Source organism: Hevea brasiliensis, chromosome 5 (assembly GCF_030052815.1).
Source record: "Hevea brasiliensis isolate MT/VB/25A 57/8 chromosome 5, ASM3005281v1, whole genome shotgun sequence".
NCBI classification, from domain to species: domain Eukaryota; kingdom Viridiplantae; phylum Streptophyta; class Magnoliopsida; order Malpighiales; family Euphorbiaceae; genus Hevea; species Hevea brasiliensis.
Window position 1 is genome coordinate 104988415 of NC_079497.1, and position 20137 is coordinate 105008551.

The following is a 20137-nucleotide window of genomic DNA, read 5'->3' on the forward strand; positions in this document are numbered from 1 at the left end:
AAAACTACAAAATGACCTTATTTTCTATATTTTTTTATATATAATTTCTTTTATAATTTACCATGCTATTAAATTATTTTAAAAATATATATTTTAAAATTTAATACATTTATATAAGTATTTATTGACATTGAATTTAAAGAGTTTAAATTATTTTTTCAATAAAAATATTATTTTAAATATTATTTAAAAAATAATTTAAAAAAATTATTTTATTATTTTAATATTTTTATAATTAAAATTTATTAAATTTAATTTTAAAATTTCTTCATTAATATATTTAAAAAATATTTTTATATTTTGTTTATATAATGTGTATTTTTTAATTAATTTTACATAAACCAATATAAATATTTAAATGAGCGGAGTATTCTATAAGAACAGAACTTGCAGTCGGCAGAAGAACAAGGAAAAGAAAAGGAACTGAAAGGAAATGAAGGGAAAGTTTTCTCTTCTCCTTAGAATGGGAAACTGCGTTTAAAGCTCTCTCTATCGATAGCATGCCACAGCTCACGCACGCATTACGTGCATGAGCCTGACACTCTTATCAATCTACACACTCCAATCCCTTTCCATACTTATCATAAATCCACTTCGATACTTCCAAATTAAGTCAAAAAATCTCATTGTTCTAAGCCTTCGTTTACCTTTTGCTTTTGGGTATCATCTCCGATCTATCTAATCATTCTCTCTATTAATCTCTTTCGATCGGTGTTGGTGTTGGTGGTGGTTGTAGTGTGGTGATTTTTGGGGGATGGCGATTCCTGCGGCAGTTGTCATCGTGCCAGTGGGACTTCTCTTCTTCTCTTCTGGCCTTATTATTAATCTCATTCAGGTATCTTGTGTGATTCAATTTTCATTTTTCAGATTTTTCATTTCTGGGTTTTTTGAGATTGGCTGAATATGGTGTTTGTTCTTTTTGGTGGATTCGATTTCTGGGTTTTGTTCAAATTTGTAGAGTTCCATTTCAGTCTAGGTGTATTGTTTACTTCGTTCTGCGATTCATACTCTTCGTGTTTTACATATATATGTATTTTATGGAAATCTTTAGTTAAATCTTTAGAGTTGATTGCCTTAGATGGACGCTTGATTTAACCAAAGCTGCATGATAATGACTCTATTTTTCAGGCTATCTGCTATGTCCTTATTCGGCCATTGTCGAAAAACACATACAGAACGATCAATAGAGCTTTGGCAGAGTTGTTGTGGCTGGAGCTTGTGTGGGTTTTTGATTGGTGGGCGGGAGTGAAGGTTTCAATGCAAAAAACACATCTCTTATCTTGCCATATTATTTTTATTTTTTCTTGGTTTATAATTTCTTCAATTTGGCCTTATTTGTTGAGAAGTTTGAATAATCTTTTATGATGCTTGAGGATGCTTAAAGCACCTAATGAACTAAGCATGTTTGCTATTCAATCTAGATCGTACATCAAACTGTATTAATAATTTAGCATTTAGTATAGGTTTTGTTTCTCATTTTTTAGAAATCAAACCAGTCTGTTATCTGCTGAACTGTATTAGATCATATATATTTTCATATTATTTAATTTTTTAATATTGCATTTTTTTATATCTTTTATCGGTATATTATGATTTTTCTTGGTTTTGGCTCTCATATTTGACTTACACTCAATGAAAAAGCCCAAATTGTATTAAAAACCACATTATGTTTGGTTTATATCATAAATGATTTAGTTTGCTTTATGAAAATTTCTATATGACGACATGACCATGCCAATCTACAAGTAGCTGTATGCAATTAGTATTGTTTGTTTGTTAAGTGGAAGCTTTTCCTGTCTAAGTGTGAGAGAAAGAGGGAGGGTTATTGTGTCAAGTTAGATCCATAAAGATTATGATAATTTAATCTGCTGCTATTGGAATTGAAGGTTAGTAGGTAGGTACCTAAAATAGGATTTTGAACATGCTAGTGCTTTTAACCATTTTAAATAGATTGAATACATAAATTTACCCATAAAATAATTAAGAAAAGTATACTGAACCCATGGTCTTTTATTTTGATTTGTTATACCCTTTGAACTTTTACTTTTTACCTATTGCATCCTTTAACTTTTATTTTTATAATTAATACACATAATTTTCAGTATTTATTGATGATTTATTATTAAATATATCATTAGATGTATCTTTTTTTTCTAACTTTATAATAGATTAAACTTGATGAACTATTCTTTTTTTTTTTTTTGAAGAAATGAACTATTTAATTAATTATTAATGATTTGAGCGAATTGTTCTTATTAATTATGAAAATAAAAATGTATATGTACAGTAGGTTAAAAATAAAAAGTCAAGGATGTAATAGGTCAAAATAACATGTCAAAGGTGTAATAGACTTTTCCATTTTAGTTTTGGGGCAAGTCTATATATTAGACCGTTTGGAAATAGACTTAATGTGCGCACGTACATCTTTGTGTACAATTGCACATGAATGTGATGGTCGGTCACCCTTTAGTAGATTAAATCTTTGAAAACTCTAATTCTTTGTTCTTAACCTGTTAAATTTTCAAGTTTTCCAAGTGAAATAAAATCAAATTAACTTCTCTTTCCTTTGTAAATCCATAAGATAAGTTATGTGAAAATGATATTGGGTACACAAATATTGTGATATAATTTGGTAAATGATACAAGAAGACTTACCCATTCACTTTGAAAATTTGCATTTTTAATCTTGTATCTCATTTCTATCTTCTTGAGTGATCATACAACTTGTAAGAGAGAGCTCCATATCCTTTAGTTTTGAGACCATTGATTGATGTGAAGCTATAGTCTTGGCCTCTTGGGAAGCATTGGCCTTGCCATCAGGGTGGTTATGTACTTCATTCCCTTAAATGCTTTTTTAATGCAAGTTACAACTTCTCCTTATTCATTGATTCCTTGGTAATCATTTTTTTTGTGTTTTTGGAAGTCATATCCTTCAAACAGTTTAAACTATCACCAAGGATCCAACACTTTTTTTAATGTTTCCTTGAATTATTTCCCTAGTTATAATTTTCTTTTGCTTTGTATACCTTACAAGGGTTGCTTCTTTATTTTCACTCTTATAACCCTATTTGTCTAATCATAATTCAAATGAGAGGATTTAAAAGATCTTCATTCAGCTCATTCAATTTTAAAATTAGTAAGTTGCAAAGTTAACAAGTTTAATGTCTTTTATGTGCCAAAAAAAAGTAAACAAATTAAAGGTATACTTTGCAAAGTTTATGAAGTTTGAAATTATATTTTTTGAAACAAATTAAAGGTCATGAATGGATTGATTGGAAAATCTACTCGCCTTTAAAATTCAATTCAATCTTGTATGCTATGTAATGAAATAATTATTTGTTGCACTTCAAAAATCTTGCATAACAAGTATGTGTATCAGTGTATGGAAGTTGCCCGAGCCAAGGAATTAATTTCCTCGACTAAATTCTGCACTTTATTGCTTTTTAAATTGTCCAAGGTCCAAAAGTCAACTTCATCCTTTAATCTAGCAAAGAAAAATGTGCTACAAAAATGTACAATTGTCAATGCCAAGAAGAGCATCATATTTTCTTCATATTCTTTATCAAACTTCTCTAGTGATTTGTAATGTACATTGACCTAATGCTTCAAATCCTTGTTTAGTTAATAAATTAGGCATTCTTTGCTTACTTTATCCTAATAAAAATGGCTTTTAGTAATAACCCTAGGTATAAGATTGTCTTTTTCTTTGAGAACTTTGAAAAGTTGGTGCTCGAAATTAAAATCGAGTCACCTTGTCCCATCTCTTAGAAATTTGGCTACGATGGCCTTCTGGATATATCATTTTATGGCATGTAATATGTCTTAAATAGTCTTCTTCTTCTTCTTCTTCCTTTTTTTTTCTTTAAAAAAAAACTTTTTTGCCTTCAAATTTATTAACCTTTTCTTTTTCACCACAACCAAAAATTGTCTTAGAAGTCATGTGAGTAAGAAGAGAGTCAGAAATACAGTTTTCTAAAAATATCTTTCTGCCTTTAAAAGCCTGATCAATAAGGTTGCCATAATTGGATTGTTAAGGAGATAGGACAAGGAGAATCATAGTTTTATTTCAGGCACTGATTTTTCCTAGTTTTCAAGGATTACTCAGGGTTGCTGTTGAGAAGTATTGGTGTAGAATTTAAAAGGAAAGGATGCCTAAATTCTTATTTTAACAAGACATTGGGAAGTGTTGGGTTGATTTGTTTCTTTCAATGCTGATTGATGATGAAGAAAATACATTGTTCTTCTTGAAACTGACAGTTGCATATGGTTGTAATATATTTTAGGAAGTTGATTTTTGGCCTTTGGACCATCTAGACAGCAGTACTGTGAAGGATTTAATTAAATTTAATCCTTTCAGTTGGATGATGATGAGACTGATAGAGGTTATAAGGTTAAGGGTAATGATGATGAAAGAAGCCTTTTAAATAGAATTAATAAAGAGTCTCCCATGATTGGGGACATAAATTGGAGTTTAAGGGCTTTTAGACTCTTTGAAGCTTATGATTTCAAGAAAAAAAAGAAGTCTACCAAAGAGTCGGTGAATACCAAGGAGAAGAGTCCTAGCTTGCATTGAGAAGCATTTGAGGTTATGAAGGGCTAGGCCACCCCAATGGCTGAGGCCAATGCTTCCCCTATAAAGGCTAGGCCCATTGTTTCACATCTCCTGTGGAATTTGTGCTGCCTCACTTGATGCCAATCACTGGCTAAAAATATAAAACAAGTCCTTAACTCTGTGTGCACATGTGTCTGTTTGGAAAACAAAATAATAAAGAAGCTATAACAGATGTTTTTATTTGTTGGTTGAGAGCCTTTCATCTATGGTAAATATGCAATGAAAACTCCACAAAAAAGGTGATATTTTTACATGACAAGGCCTATTATGGTTGGATGTTGAGACCATGATAAATAATTAACCCCTTGGCACTTGGGATGATATTTTTCCAAATGAGAATGGGTGTGCATTACAAAAAAATGTTCCCATTTCCTGCACTCCACTCCCAAAATAGGAAAAACAAAACAGTTCCTCCTTGTCTTAATCTATTTTCCCTTTATGTCTTTCAACTTATTCTGTAAGAGCATGCAAGACATAGCTTCTGATATTTGGTCTGACTTTTTAATTTAAAGTTCTATCTTCTGGAAAGTTAAATCTTAATCATTTGTGTCTGCAGGTCCAATTATTTACAGATCAGGAGACCTTCTGTTTATTGGGTAAGGCTAAAACATTGGTTAACCAACATGGTGGCTGTTTGTTGTTCTCTCTTGTTGGTGGAGGACAAATTTAGTTATAGTTTAAAAATAAACTCAGTGGATTATTTGTATGCTCATGCTGTGAATTTTTCAGGCAAAGAACATGCACTTCTCATATCCAACCACAAAAGTGACATTGATTGGCTTGTTGGATGGGTTTTGGCTCAGGTATATAGTTTATACACACAGCAATTTGTTTGCACTAGCAGAATACTCATGAAATGGCACAATTTAAAATATGTAAATGCTCACTTGGATGCATATGTAAATACCTGTTAGGGGTGTGCAGTTCCAGTTTAGTTCGGGGTCTACCTAGGAACCGGAACTGAACTAAAATTTTGGTACTGTTCTGGTTCAGTTCTTTGTTATTTTGGTTTTGGTTCAGTACGGTTTTGGTTCGGTTCTCGAAACAATTTTATATAATTATTTCCTTAAAAAAAGTCATATTTGAATTAACATTGAAGTTTTGAATTGAATTATTAATATATAATAGATCATATACTATATCTTTTAACTATTTCTAAATTATATAATTTTTAATTATAAAGTGTATATATAATTTAGGATTAAGTATATTATCTAATAAAATAGTATAAGTATATCAATTATAATAACATTTTAACTATTTATTAATTATGTGATATTTAACTATAAAATATCAATATAATTATGAATTAACAAATATATAGTATAATAGTACATTTATAATTAAGAATTATATGATAATTTAATGTATTTATAACTAAAATTATTAAAAAAATATAGAGAAATGAAATATAATATTATGTTGTATTTAGTTTATATATATATAAATAATACATCTAAAAAAACATAGAAAAACACACGTATAAATTTGGTTCTCGGTTCTGATTCTTAGTGAAGACCAGAACCGAACCGAACCAAAGTATCAAAATAACTTCGGTTTGGTACAGTTTCTTAGTTCAGTTTGGGACTCTTGAGAATCGTGCACAGCTCTAATAACCATCCATACAAACAAATACCCAGCTGTTGTTATTTACCATCAGCATTAGCATATAATCTATGCTCATATTGTACACATATTATAAGGCAGAAATAGTTTGAGTTAAAATGACTTATGCATTTATATTCCTGTTTTATTTGAGAATTCAAGTCTTTGTTGCTTGTCTTTGTTTTTTTTTTTTCATTTTTTATCTTTATATAGCCGGCTAATCTCTGAGTCACTTATCACAGCGGGCAGGATGCCTTGGCAGTGCGTTAGCTGTTATGAAGAAATCATCAAAAGTCCTTCCGGTATGTTTTAATGTTTTAACTTTACTGGTCTTGATAACTCGATTTAGTGTGATACCTGAAATTCAGTTCTGGTCTGTGTTTTCAGTTTAAACATAGGAGTTGAGTTTTTTCCTGCTGAGAATTGGACTATAATCATTAATTTCTGAATCTAGTCAAATCAATGGGTTTGGAACTCTGAAGAGATTTAACAATTAGCACCAATATTTTGTGTCAGACATCCATGTATGTAATAAAGAGAGGATAAGTTATCTTAATTCTTAATAGATTGTGAGTTAAAGGTAGGAACTTAGAGAGAACCAACATGCTTAGAAGATTATATTTCTATCCTCACTCGTATGGGCTCATCTTTGTTTCTTGCCTTAAAATGCTCTAGAAAGTAATCAGCAAATGTGATTAACCAGCATTAGTTACTGAAGATTCCATGATAAATTTAATTATGACATATCTGAAATATTAGCATGTTTAAGTTTTCCCTCATTTATTTCTATCTTCTTCCAGTGTGTTTTCTTTTGCCTTTTTATATGCAGTGCCATATTCATTTGTATTTGACTTGTTATTTCTGTGATCTGCACTTCCACATGCATAGAGGATAATTGCTATTCACAACATGATGTAGGTCATAGGCTGGTCCATGTGGTTTTCTGAATACCTCTTTCTGGAAAGAAGTTGGGCCAAAGATGAAAGCACTTTAAAGGTACAAGTTTGTAAGTATGTTCTAGATAGGTTTCTAGCGTGTATGTCCATTTACAAATGTTTCCTTTCCTTTATCACCATTCACATTGCCATCACCTGTCTATGTATGCCTCTTGATCCTGTTTTCAATTTGTTGAATTCTGTCTGCAGTTAGGTCTCCAACGGCTAAAAGACTTCCCTCGACCCTTTTGGTTGGCTCTTTTTGTTGAGGGAACACGTTTTACACAGTCAAAGCTTTTAGCAGCTCAGGAATATGCAGCCTCAGCAGGGCTGCCTATTCCTAGGAATACTTTGATTCCTCGTACTAAGGTCAAATTCTTGTTGCATCCTTTTTCCCTCTTTTAGTACAGCTTTCTTTTTTTGCCAAGGAAAAAGAAAAGACACCCAAGAAACAAGATCAATAGGTAAATGAACAACAAAGAAATAAGTGAATAACAAAAACATCTTGGATTGACCTGATTTATTTTATTGGCTTGATCTTTAATAATTTTTCTTTTTAAGTATATTATGGTATGGCATTATTATCTTTAAACTAGTTCTTTGTAAAGTATTTTGGCTAAAATGAATCTGCAAGGTGCAACATAATTCCTATTCTATTCAATTATTCATTATTTATGTTTAATTGCCCCCTCTGAGATATCCCATTTGTGATTAAATATTTGTTATCTTGATTTTATTTGTTGATATTGATTTGATTTTTTAATTTGAGTTTAGCCTTCTTTTGTTGGGCCATTTCCAAAATTTTCAAAGGTTTTGCCTTCTTTTTGCTGTTTCTTGTTTGAACTTCATTTATGGTGTGCATTTGTGAAACAGAAGCATGTTGGTGTCTTGGTGATAATATCATCCTAACATCATGCTTGTTTTCAGTTTTCACTGAGAAGTGCTTTTAGATGTTGTAGTGGAGTTAATGTGATCATCGTCATTCTAGACTTATCTCCCCAACCTGACCCTAACTATACAACCCACCAAAAATAAAAACAACTCAGAGATAGTGGTGTGTGGTTCCCGTGCCAGTTCGGTTCTCTGTAAGAATCGGAACCAGAATCGAATTTTTGTTCTTTCATTTTTTTGAACCAAAAGAGGAACCAAATTTTAGTTTCGGTTCCAGTTTGATTCTAAGTGCTTTTGGTTCTGGTTTAGTTCTTGCTTCGGTTCTGATGTTGGTTCCAATTCTGTTTAGTTTTCAGTTCCTATGCTCAAAATTGCAGCATCATTGCATGAAATGGCAGCATTATCACATTTCTTTTAAAAGATAAAAACAATTATATTTTTCCTAACATTAAAATATCAATAAAAATAATAGTTTAATATTAAAATAACAATACCAATATAAAATTGAAATATCAATAAAGTAACATAAACATAATTACTTACTTAAGAGAAATACTAAAATTAAACTAATAATTTTCACATAAAAATACAAAATAATACTAAATATCCATAATAAGTTATATAATATTTTCATTCAAATTATAAAATAACGGCAAATCAACAAGTATAATATGATTTAGGATTTATGTAACCAAAGTCAAAAGCACAAAAATATATAGTTTTGGGCTTTAAAGAAATTCTTTATTATATTTTCATTTAACTTTTTAAAGTTTAAATTTTGTTTGACAATATACAATTTTTACTAAATTAAATTTTGATTCACAATAATAAATATTAAAAATAAATTAATTTTAATATAGTATATGTTGGTTATAGAAATTTTGTAGATTACAATTAAAACTTTTTCAAATTAAAGATAAGATAACTAATTACAACTAATGTAATTTTAGTGAATTCAATTATTAACTTTTACTTTTAAATACTGTTTTGGTCCATGCTCTGCACTATCACTATAACTTTCTCAAAATATTTTATTTCAATCATAGTACTGGGATTTTGAGTGGGTCATAATTCAATCCTATGAAACAATATATTCACAAATTAAGTCACTTCATAACATATATCTTAATAATTATATTTTACTATCTTATATATATTTTTCAATTATATAATTTTTAACTAGAAAGTATATTATATGATTAAAACATGATTTAATCATATAATTAATGGCTATAAAGTGATTTAATGTATTTATGATTAAAAATAATAAAGGTTAATATTAGGTTACATACACTTATAATTAATGACAAATTAAGTTATATATATATATATATATATATATATATATATATATATATTAATTGCATGTAGTATATATAATTTTATTGAAACTATATAATATTTATAAAAAAATAAAAAAAAATATATAAAATTGTTTCTTTTGTTTGATTTGGTTTCAATCTAATACTGGTTCGCTTCTTGATGAAGAACCAGAATCGAACCGAAACAATGCAATAAATTCAGTTCGGTTTGGTTCTTACTGTAATGGTTCAGTTTGGTTTTTCGGTTCGGTTTGGAGCCTCAGGAACTGTATACAACCCTAATCAGAGAGAGAGAGAGAGAGAGAGAGAGAGAGAGAGAGAGAGCATCATGTCCTATCTAGGATAGTGTTTATATAACTAGACTATGAAAGATATTATCAATGAAGTATTTATTATAAAAATAGCTTGTATATAGAAAATTTATTGAAAATTAATTCTAAAGAACATGGGTCTACAACTGGTGGATCCTCTTATTAGAAAAAAATTGTGAATTTGCCGATGGGATTCAAACCTGAATCAATTGATAGAATTTGCAGCTGATTGTCATCTATTCTACATAGTTATAAAGGCTCAAGGTGCACTAAGACACCAAGGGGTCCTGGAGCCTGGGCGTTAGGCTTAGGCGCACGCCTTAATGAGGTGAGGCGCAAAAATAAAAAATCAAAGTCAAATGAATGTGAATATTCTATCAATTTTCAAATAACATAAAACTAAAAATAATAATAACTAATAAGCATTCATGTGCTAATATATTAAAACTTGAATAGTATTTTAATGTTTCAAAATTAAAGTCAAGCAATTATAAAATAATTACTGTTCAATCTTTATTAAGAGTAGCATCATATTCCTCTTCATCTTCTCCTACACCTTCATCCTTTTAATACTCATCTTCAAAATCGATATCTTCTTCATCCTCGTCATCTTTACGAACTAAAGAAGTATTATTTAATTCTCAAGTTCGATTGGTATAGATCTTCAAATATGTGTAAATGCAATATTTTTTTTTGAAAAAAATAATGACAGGTAGTATTGAAAATGGAAATATGGGAAGTTTCTAATCCAGAGTGTGATAGTTTGATGAGATTTTGGTGACTAATTATTATTAGAGATACTAATTTCGATAAATTCTAAATCAATAAATTTTGAGTTGAGTGGTAGTGCTTTTTGTCAATGGAAGTGCCTGCCGAAGGTGAATATAAAGAAGGAGCTCATTTCTAGAGCCTTGGGCTTGGGATAAGGCGCACATCTAGGCTCATAAGGTGAGGGCTTGGTGAATGTCGCCTGCCTTTCTCCTATAGAGTTGGAGCTTGATGAGCTTGGAGATTTTGGTGACCTAAGGCGCGTCTTTAATAACTATGCTCAAGGTTCACCAAGGCATCAAGGCTCCTGGAGCCTAGGTGCAAGGCGCAAGCCTAAGAGTGAGGCGAGGTGCAAAAATAAATAAATTCATAAAAATAAATTATATAAGCACTATAAACTTAATTAATATAGTATTAATTATATACAAAAATATATGTAATTTATTATTTATTTTATTACTTGTTTTTGCATCATCACCATGATCAATTAAATTATATATATGAGTGAAAAAATTATCATTAAAATGCATTATATTAATTTATTTTTAATCAAATATAATATTATATTAAAATTTTAATTTTTTATTGTATTAAAATTTTAATTTTACATTATATTTAATTTAATAATATCTTACTAAATATAACTTAAAAATTTAAATTGAATTCTATAAACTTATTATAAAAAATTATATATTCAATATAAAAATAATTTACATTTAATATTTAATTTATGAAAACTAGTATAAAAAAACATTAATAACCGCAAGTCCATTATCATCTAATAAACAAAGTTGCACTTGCCACTTTGCATATTACCATTAAAATCCTACACTGCTGAAAAAAAGAAAAAAAAATGCAGAATATAAACTCAACAGAAGAAAGAACAAAGCAGAGGAGCATGATTACATCTTCAGGAAAGAAGCAGAAAGAAAAACAGCCAGATCATGTCTTCAAGAGGAAGCAGAAAAGCAAGAACAAACAGAGAAGAAGGAAGAAAGAGAGAAGAAAAAAAATGGGTCTCTTCGCCTAGTGTAGCTGGATTTGGAACCTGGAGCAGCAGAGACTTCTTCTTTCTTCTTCTTTTTCCTCTCTTCTTCTTTCTTTTTTCCTAATGGTCTGGCTGCTGGTTAGAGAGACGTAAAAAATTTGGGTTTCTTCACCTGGTGTAGTTGGGGTTCGCCCAATGTTATTAAAGCAAAATGCGACACTAACGCCAAAGAGGATAACGGTGAGAGGGGAGGTCTTTTTGAAGAAAGGCACCATAACCTAAATTTTCTAAATTATATATATGTACAACCATAGGATTAAAGCTGGATGGTTGAAGTAGAGACGTGCTACGTGAGTTTTATGTGATCTCAAGATTCCCAATAAGTTGAAAGGAAAATTTTACTGTACAGCCATACAACCGGCCATGTTATGTGGTAGTGAATGTTGAGCAATGAAGGAGTCGTGTGTGTCTAAGATAAGAGTTGCGAAGATGAGAATGTTAAGGTGGATGAGTGGCCAAACTAGACTAGATAACGTCCGTAATGAGAGTATTAGAAAAAAGGTAAGAGTGGTGCCAATTGAGGATAAGTTGAGAAAAGGGAGATTGAGGTGGTTTGGTCATGTGAAGCGTAGACATACAGAGGCTCTAGTTAGACAAGTAGAGTACATTGAGTTAGAGGATAGAAAGAAAATAAGGGGTAGACCTAAACTGACTTGGAGGAGAGTAGTATAACATGACTTAGAAGCATTACACATTTTCGAGTATTTAACCCAAAATCGTTTAGAGTGATGTAAGAGAATTCACATAGTCGACCCCAATAAATTTTTGGGATAAAGATTTAGTAGAGTTGAGTTGAGTTGTATATATATGTACACACACCTCATTCTAACATGTCACAACAGCCATTTAATAAAAAGCATATCACAATTGACAATTACCCATGCTCCAATTATCCAATTAATAGGACCTAAACCATTTCAAAATTAACTATAAGGATCTAAATAAATTAGCCTAAACCAAGATTCCAAGAGTGCTCGATATTTTCATTTAGCCTAAACAATTAGGGGAAGTAAAGAAAAAATTGTCATGATATTAGCCTAAATAAAAATCATATCACAAATTCACGATACTCATATAACAAAATGCGTATAACAATACACATATTCCAAAAAAAAAAAACAACAAACATATCCAATAAAACAATTAAAATAAAAAAATTGTTTTGCTGCCTGGTTTAAAAATGGTATGCAGAATATAAGGAAGTACAGCGAAATAGAAAGAGAGGGGGAGAAAAAAGAAAGAAAAAAAAAAGTAAAAAGGAAAAAAAGGGGGAAAATACCGCGAGAGAGAGAGGCGTTGTGTTGATTGTTGAGAGAAGAATAGAATGGAAGAACTGGAGAAGAGAGGAAAGAAGAAGAGGAGAAGAGAGAGAGAGAGAGAGAGAGAGCTGCTGTGTGAGAGAGGTGCTGTGAAAAAGAGGAAGCAGCGTATTCTCTTTTTGGCATGACAAAAGAAGAGCCTTCTTAAGGTTCTTTTAATTTTTGTTCGATAAAAAAAAATTAAAAATAAAAAGTAGACATTTATTGCAAGAGGCGTCGCCTCCCTCGCCTCCTCCCCATTGCCTCTTCCTCCTAGGCGGTTGCCTCTTGCAAGCAAGGGAAGGCAGTGCAGGCGAGGCGCTACAAGCTCGCCTTACCTAGCTTCTTTTCTCACCTTTAACAACACTGGGCGTGCCTCATGAAGATCGCCACCTGGAGAGCTTTAAGGCATTGTGCTGTGAGCCTAGGTTGCCTTGACCTCAGGCGCGCCTTTAACAACTATGTTGTTTTACATTATGACTTTGCTTATTCTTCTGCGCAAGCACACATATTAAATTACATCTATTAAATCAGATGTGGAAAGCATGTGTGTGTGGCTTATATGAGATTCTGCGCTTTAGTAAAATTATCATGGTTTTACTAAGGAGTGTATCCTGTCTCTTAACTGTGTGCGCGCGTTTTGTCTATTGACAAAAGAAACAAAAAGTTGTAGCCTATAGGGGTTCTGCAGTGGAGCCATCCACGCATATCCTGCAGCCAAGTGGTCAAGTGGGCTGGTCCTTCGGATCCCATGTTGAATGTGGAAAGTATGTGACGTGTGACTTTTATGGGATTTTGCAACTTGGTAAAATTGTCATGGTTCTACCAAGGAGCGTGTCTTATCCCTGAGCCATGTGTGTGCGCGATATGCCTATCGGCAAAAATAAAAAAATAAAATATTCCAAAATTATTTTTATGAATTTAAATTATATTGTATTAGTATAAAATAATGAGTAATTATTAACCTGTGACAATTGCAAATAAAGATGAAGATATCTCACTTTTGTCACTTGAGTAACTAATGCTGTCGATAATTTATTTTATTAGTGTATTAACTTAAATTATTAATTTTTTTCTATTTTATTATCTTTTATAGTATAAAAATATATAAAATTTTTCTATTTATCCTGATATAAAATTTTAATATATTAAAATTAATTTTTCTTTGATATAAATAAATTTATTATTATGAAAAATTTTATTCTAAATATTTTTATTGTAAAATTTATCCATAATATATATTTAATATTTTATTTAATAGTATATTAGTTAAACTCCGATTCAACTACAATTGAATCTTAAACCTTTAACTCTTTGCCCTTCATTGGTTCAATAACCGGGGCCTGTTTGAATACCACGAAGATTTCTTTAGGCTAATAGGGTGATTTGAATATCTCATGTTTTGTTTCAGCCATGGGTTATTGAGGCAGAATATGAAGCAAATATAATAATTAGGGACAATAATATCAGTGATTTGAAAATGTAACTGCATCAAGGGTAAGTGATAGCAAGTGTTGCATTCAAGACTCACTTTGCATTAAGTTTTTAGACCTTGACCCTCACCTTTTTTTCTTCCTTCTGAATGAAAGCAAAATATGTGGCTTTGTACCCTTTTCAAATTTATATGCGCTTAGTCATCGACCTTGATTGCTTGGACGTTTGTTTCTTTCAGGGTTTTGTTTCAGCAGTGAGTAATATGCGCTCATTTGTTCCTGCTATTTATGATGTAACAGTAGCCATCCCCAAAAGTTCCCCTCAACCTACAATGCTCAGGATCTTTAAGGGTCAATCCTCAGTGGTAAGTGAATAGAAGCATAGTCTTTATTCAACTACATAAAGCATTTACTCGTATGATTAAATATCTGTGTTGTCTTCTGTTCGGTTCCCTGCTACATAATGCAATTATTAGAGGACATTAAACTTGTATCATCTTTGGGCATTGGAATAACATGGCACTCAAATCCAAGTAAAGTGAGGATCCAGAGTTTGCCACTAACATTTTATGTAATTGTGTGGAACACAATTCCTGTATTTCCTATTAATTTGGCCTTTTGGCTATTGGGCATCTTGTTATTAATTTTGACCTCGTCATGAAATGGTTTTAAATGGATAGGTGCCTGATTTTGTTGTATGTGTTTTTTCAACTGTTTACATAATCTGCCACTGCAAGTGAATCTTGTAGGTGAGTGCATGGTTTTAAATATCAGTTAATTTGGGAGTATGGTTGGAGAACATAAAATTATTTGACAAATATTCTAAAATGCTGAAATTTGAGGTTTTGAATGGTTCAGATATCTGCCAAGAAAGAACTCTATGGATTCAGATATCTGCCAAGAAAGAACTCTATGGAAATATCTTCGTTTCTTTTATTGGTAAAAACTCTGTTACTCTCTTGCAGGTGCATGTACACTTAAAACGGCATTTGATGAAGGATCTACCTGAAACAGATGATGCTGTTGCACAATGGTGTAGGGATATATTTGTTGCGAAGGTATGTGTGTACTGTTCAACTAGTGTCGCAGGATCTAACTTTATTAGTTTTTTTAATTTGTATCTGGAACTTTACATATGAAATTGCAAGGAAAGTGAGAGTGAACTTTATGATTATTTGAGGCCAATGTGTATGAATGCCTACTTGCTCAACTTATTTATCTCGTATCTGCAGTAATTAGTGTATCAGTTCATTGTGATTTTTTTAGTATTTGCCTTTGGTGTGCTAGGATGCATTATTGGACAAGCATATAGCGAAGGACACGTTCAGTGACCAAGAATTGCAAGATATTGGCCGACCTATTAAACCTCTTGTGGTGAGACATTGGTCTTATTCAAACAGCTGAACTGCTGCTTAAATGCTTTGACAAGGGTGGTTTACTGGTTTTCCACCTTTAGGTTTAGAGTTTGCAGTTCTATTAATTCTTCTTTTTTTTTTTTTTTTTTGAACAGGTTGTTACGTCCTGGGCATGCTTGCTTGTTTTTGGGGTCTTGAAGTTCCTCCAATGGTCTTCACTTTTATCATCATGGAAGGGTATTGCAATATCATCATCTGCACTGGCCATTATTACTATCCTTATGCAGATATTGATACGCTTTACTCAGTCAGAGCGTTCGACCCCTGCCAAGGTTGTCCCAGCAAAGCCCAAGAAAGGAGACCCATCAGAAACAGGACAAGACAAACAACACTAAGTCCCATCCTGTTAGTTAAATCTCACATATATCAATAACTTCATCAAAAGTCATTTTTGTGAAGGTACATGTAGTGTCTCACTTTACAATTTGTATGTTTTCATTATAGACTAGTTGGAGCAGTAATGTCTTTGGCTTTTGTTTGTTGCACAGTTTGTATGCATATCAATTCATTCTTGGCCAGTCGATTAGGTTAATTCTGTACATTGTATCAGCAATGGCTCTAGCATTATGATCAGTCCTTTGCCGCCCGCCCCTGCCGCTCACCGGTCTCTTTCTTTTTTTATTGGCACTATATTTTACTGATTTTAGAAGACCAGAAATTGAAATACTTGCATACTGGCACTTTTTCTTGCAAAATGAACTTTGCAATAGGGTAGCTCTCTCCTACTTGCATGTTGGTTCTTTTGAGCCCTATGCTATCCTATTATTCTTATTTTAATTTACTTGCCAGATAGAGAATCTACTTTTTGTGTTGTATAGTTACATGAACAAAATTAGAGAAAAAGGAGGTTTTTTTATCAAAACAGGAAGAAGGATATTGTTATGACTAAGGAGAATAAGGGTGTTGAAAATAAATAGAGAGCCTTTGGGGTTGAAATTGTGATAAACGAATATTTTGGAAAGTTAGTAGAGTTAGCTAGGAATTAATTAGAGAATGGCGGGAACATTACTGGAGATCTAAAAATGTATAAATAACAACTATTGTAACTAAAGAAACTATTCCAGAATATTATCAATGAAATCCTCATTCTTTTCTTCCTAAATTCCATTCTTTCTCCCTTCTTCTTTCTTCTTTTATTCCTTCTCCCCTTTCTCTCTCTATTTGCTCTCTAATTTCTATTCTTTCTGTGATGGAGAATCTGGTTACATAACAGTTGGTATCAGAGTTTGATTCTGAGGTGGAATTGCTTCCAAATCTTCTCACTGTAGTTGCAACTATGGGCAGATGAATGGGAGTCTCCTCAATTCCAGGTTTTTCCCTCTATTCTTTGTCATCTTCTTCTTCTTCTTCTTCTGTTCTATCTTCTTCCTTTCTCTATATCTTCTTTCTTCTTCCCTAAGATTTCTTCCCTCTCTTTCCTCTAATTCTTCTTCCTTCTTCCCTAAAATTTCTTTCCTTCTTTGTCTTTATTTCCTTATTCTTCTCAGCAGATCCTGTTTCTTCTTTCTTTAAATTCTTTAATCAAATTTCCTTTTTTTTTTCCTGTTAATTTCTGGTTCTTTCTTTTATTTTTCTTCTTTAATTTTTCACTTCCTGCATTTCAAGAAACCTTTTGCTTGAAATTTCTTGAAATTTTTCTATCAAGAATCAATAAAACCGATATCGTTCTACTTCTCTTTTCTCTGATTCTTCCTTTTAATTCTGTTTCTCTTTTCAACTAATCTCTCTCTCAGATTATCTTTTAGGGTTTCATTTCACTTCTGTGTCGGATTTCTTTTGTAGGTTTGTTTCAGTTGACATCTTGTAGAAATATCAAGAAAATATCTGATTCTTTCCTCTCAATTTCCCTCTTTTTTCTCCATTTTCCCTTCTGCTTTTTTGTTCTCCTACACTTGGGATTTTTTTTCTCTTTTCCCTTCTTTCCGTCAGTTTTTCTCTTCAAGAACTGTTAAGGGTATCCATGGAACTACAACCTCGGCAAGAAAAGATCCTAGTGGTTGTGCTTGAAGGTCTCGAGAGAATACAAGAAAAGTTGTGGAGCACATTTGAGAAGCTTGACTTCAGTAAACAGAAAATTGATAAAGGTTACTTTCTTGGAAATTCAGACAAGCCAAATAAAGACCAAGATGGCTCAAGTGAAGTTTCCCATAAAAATTAACAGGGCGCTACTAAGATGGTGCACGATTTTCTTGCTAATATGTCTAGTGTAAGTGAGGACTTTGAGGAGGAGAATGATGGAGATGTAGAAGACATAAACCCTGAAATTGAAATTTCTTGAAATAGTGGCAGTGAAATGGGATTGCTGATTCAAAAGGGAGAGACAAGGGTTTTTTATGTTAAGAAGGAGGATGACCTTCTTGTTGATGCAACAACTTTTCAAGGTGACGGGGAAGAGGAAGAGGTTGATATTATTGGTAATGGAGAGGAGATTGTCCCAGAGCAATCAAATCCAGTGGAAAATGAAGACATGGCTGATGGTGATGCTGTTTTGCCATTGACATCAAATGGTACCTCATGCTAGGAATTATTGGGTACTAGAATTTGAGTTGTGATTCATATAAAAATGCTGAAGAAATATCTAATTTGTCTTTCTCAAAGGAAAGGGTTCTGGAATATGCATGTAATTCCCTTTTTTTTTTTTTCTATGTTAGTGTTATTCATATTGAAGTTGGGAGGGCAAGGCTCCGGCAGGGTACTAAAAGGGTTCCTATAGTTTCTATTCCCAGAGATACTCTTGTTGGTATTCAACAACTCATTAATAGGCACTATCAGGCGTTTGTGGAACAAAAATTTGAAGAGCAAATTTCAGGGAACCATAAGGATGTTTCTCTTCCTGAGAATGTTTTGATTAAAGGAGGAAACATGGTTTGAAGAAGAAGAAAAGTAATGGGATCTTGGTGGTATTTTATTTGAGCTGAGATAATGTAATCATATGAAATTCAAAGAGAATGAGTTTGAAATCAAGAGAAGACAAAGAAAGAAAATGTGTGTTTTGAGATACTGCAATCATTTACTACTCAAGAGAATTGAGTTTGAAATAAGGAGAAGGCAGAGGAAGAAAATAAGGCTTTGTTGTAGTTGTTTGTTTACCAAAGGAGACTTAGGTTTTAGCATGCAAGATATTAGTTTTGAGCATCAAAATTTATTACAGGTCCTAGTAGTAGCATGCGGTCTATAATTGCAATATGGTTTTATTGATTGTTGTTCCTTTCTCCATTCTTGACGATAAGAATGACTTCAAGAAGTGAAGAATGTTATGACTGAGGAGAATAAGGGTGTCAAAAATAAATAGAGCGTCTTTGGGGTTGAAATTGTAATAAGTGAATATTACAGAAAGTTGGTAGAGTTAGCTAGGAATAAGTTAGAGAATGGCGGGAACAGTGACTAGATAGATTTTAGATGTATAAATAACAACTATTGTAACTAAAGAAATCTATTCCAGAATATTATCAATGAAATCCTCATTCTTTTCTTCCTAAATTCTATTCTTTCTCCCTTCTTCTCTCTTCTTTTATTCTTTCTCCCCTTTCTCTCTCTTTCTCCTTTCTAATTTCTGTTCTTTCTGCAACGGAGAATATGGTTACATAACAGACATTTGGAAACAATAATAATTAAGCCTTAATCCCAAACTAATTAGGGTTGATTATAGATATATTTTTAAAATTTTATTTCACCGTTCAGCACTATCAAAAATCAAATTTGCATCTCATCCCAATCTTTATGTCATAAGTATTTATATCATTAGAAATTACTGAATATTACGTTGGTCGTCAATCAATTGCAACGCTTCTCTTTTATCCGGGTTTGGCAGCAACTGTAATCTACTAAACTCAGGTAAGTGTAGTTAACGAGGATATTTAGAAAATAATGCGAAATTTTGATAACATCAGGATTACCAAAATTGATAAATAAATTCTACAAAACAAGAAGACGGTAAGAGATAGATATTGCAATTAAAATATTTTAATAATAATTTTAATATTTTTCATGCATAAAATTTTTTAATATATATATTAGCAAATATTAAAATTGATAAATTTTTAATAAAAACAATCTAAAAATTATGATTTATAATTCGTTAGACCGGATCCATTAAACTCTTCTTTTCCTTTTCGATTTCAAATTGCTTAATTATTTCAATATTTTTTTGTTTAAGTGATGAAAATAAAAAAAAATAATCATTAAATTAAATTGTTCAATTAGCTGCTATAGTTGCTAATGATGCTCTGTTTCCTTGAGTTTAATAAAAATAAGTGAACCTGTACTTTGTGTGAATTTATTTTTAATTAAATTAAATTTTATATAATTATTTTTTAAAATTAATTTGAATATATATATTCAATAAAAGGAAGATAAAATAGAAAGACGAGACGAACATGAAAATATGAAGAAAGTAAACTAAACTTGCAAATCTAACAGGAATCAAAGGCAATTTAAAATATCTAAATATAAGACAGTGAAATAATAAGAAAATATTACAGAAGAATTCCAAAGAATCA

The 20137-nt window shown here is 31.5% G+C and overlaps 1 protein-coding gene across 3 annotated transcripts; it reads left to right on the forward strand.

The window, feature by feature from the left end:
* The first annotated feature begins 368 nt into the window (after positions 1-368).
* Positions 369-19121, forward strand: LOC110640114 (1-acyl-sn-glycerol-3-phosphate acyltransferase 2). Of its 3 annotated transcripts, none has more exons than XR_002492017.2 (12): positions 369-835; positions 1129-1251; positions 5169-5208; positions 5342-5415; positions 6460-6519; positions 7136-7213; positions 7363-7521; positions 14463-14588; positions 15189-15281; positions 15511-15597; positions 15734-16037; positions 18290-19121. XR_002492017.2 is itself a non-coding variant. In XM_021791306.2 (11 exons), the coding sequence occupies exons 1-11, from the start codon at positions 755-757 to the stop codon at positions 15971-15973; spliced, it is 1161 nt and encodes a 386-aa protein (XP_021646998.2). In that variant the 5' UTR covers positions 369-754; the 3' UTR covers positions 15974-16333. The 3 variants fall into 3 exon arrangements, 1 of the variants encoding a protein (XP_021646998.2); XR_002492016.2 differs by lacking the exon at positions 18290-19121 and adding an exon at positions 16127-16333; XM_021791306.2 differs by lacking the exon at positions 18290-19121 and having other exon boundaries at positions 15734-16333.
* The last annotated feature ends 1016 nt before the right edge of the window (positions 19122-20137 follow it).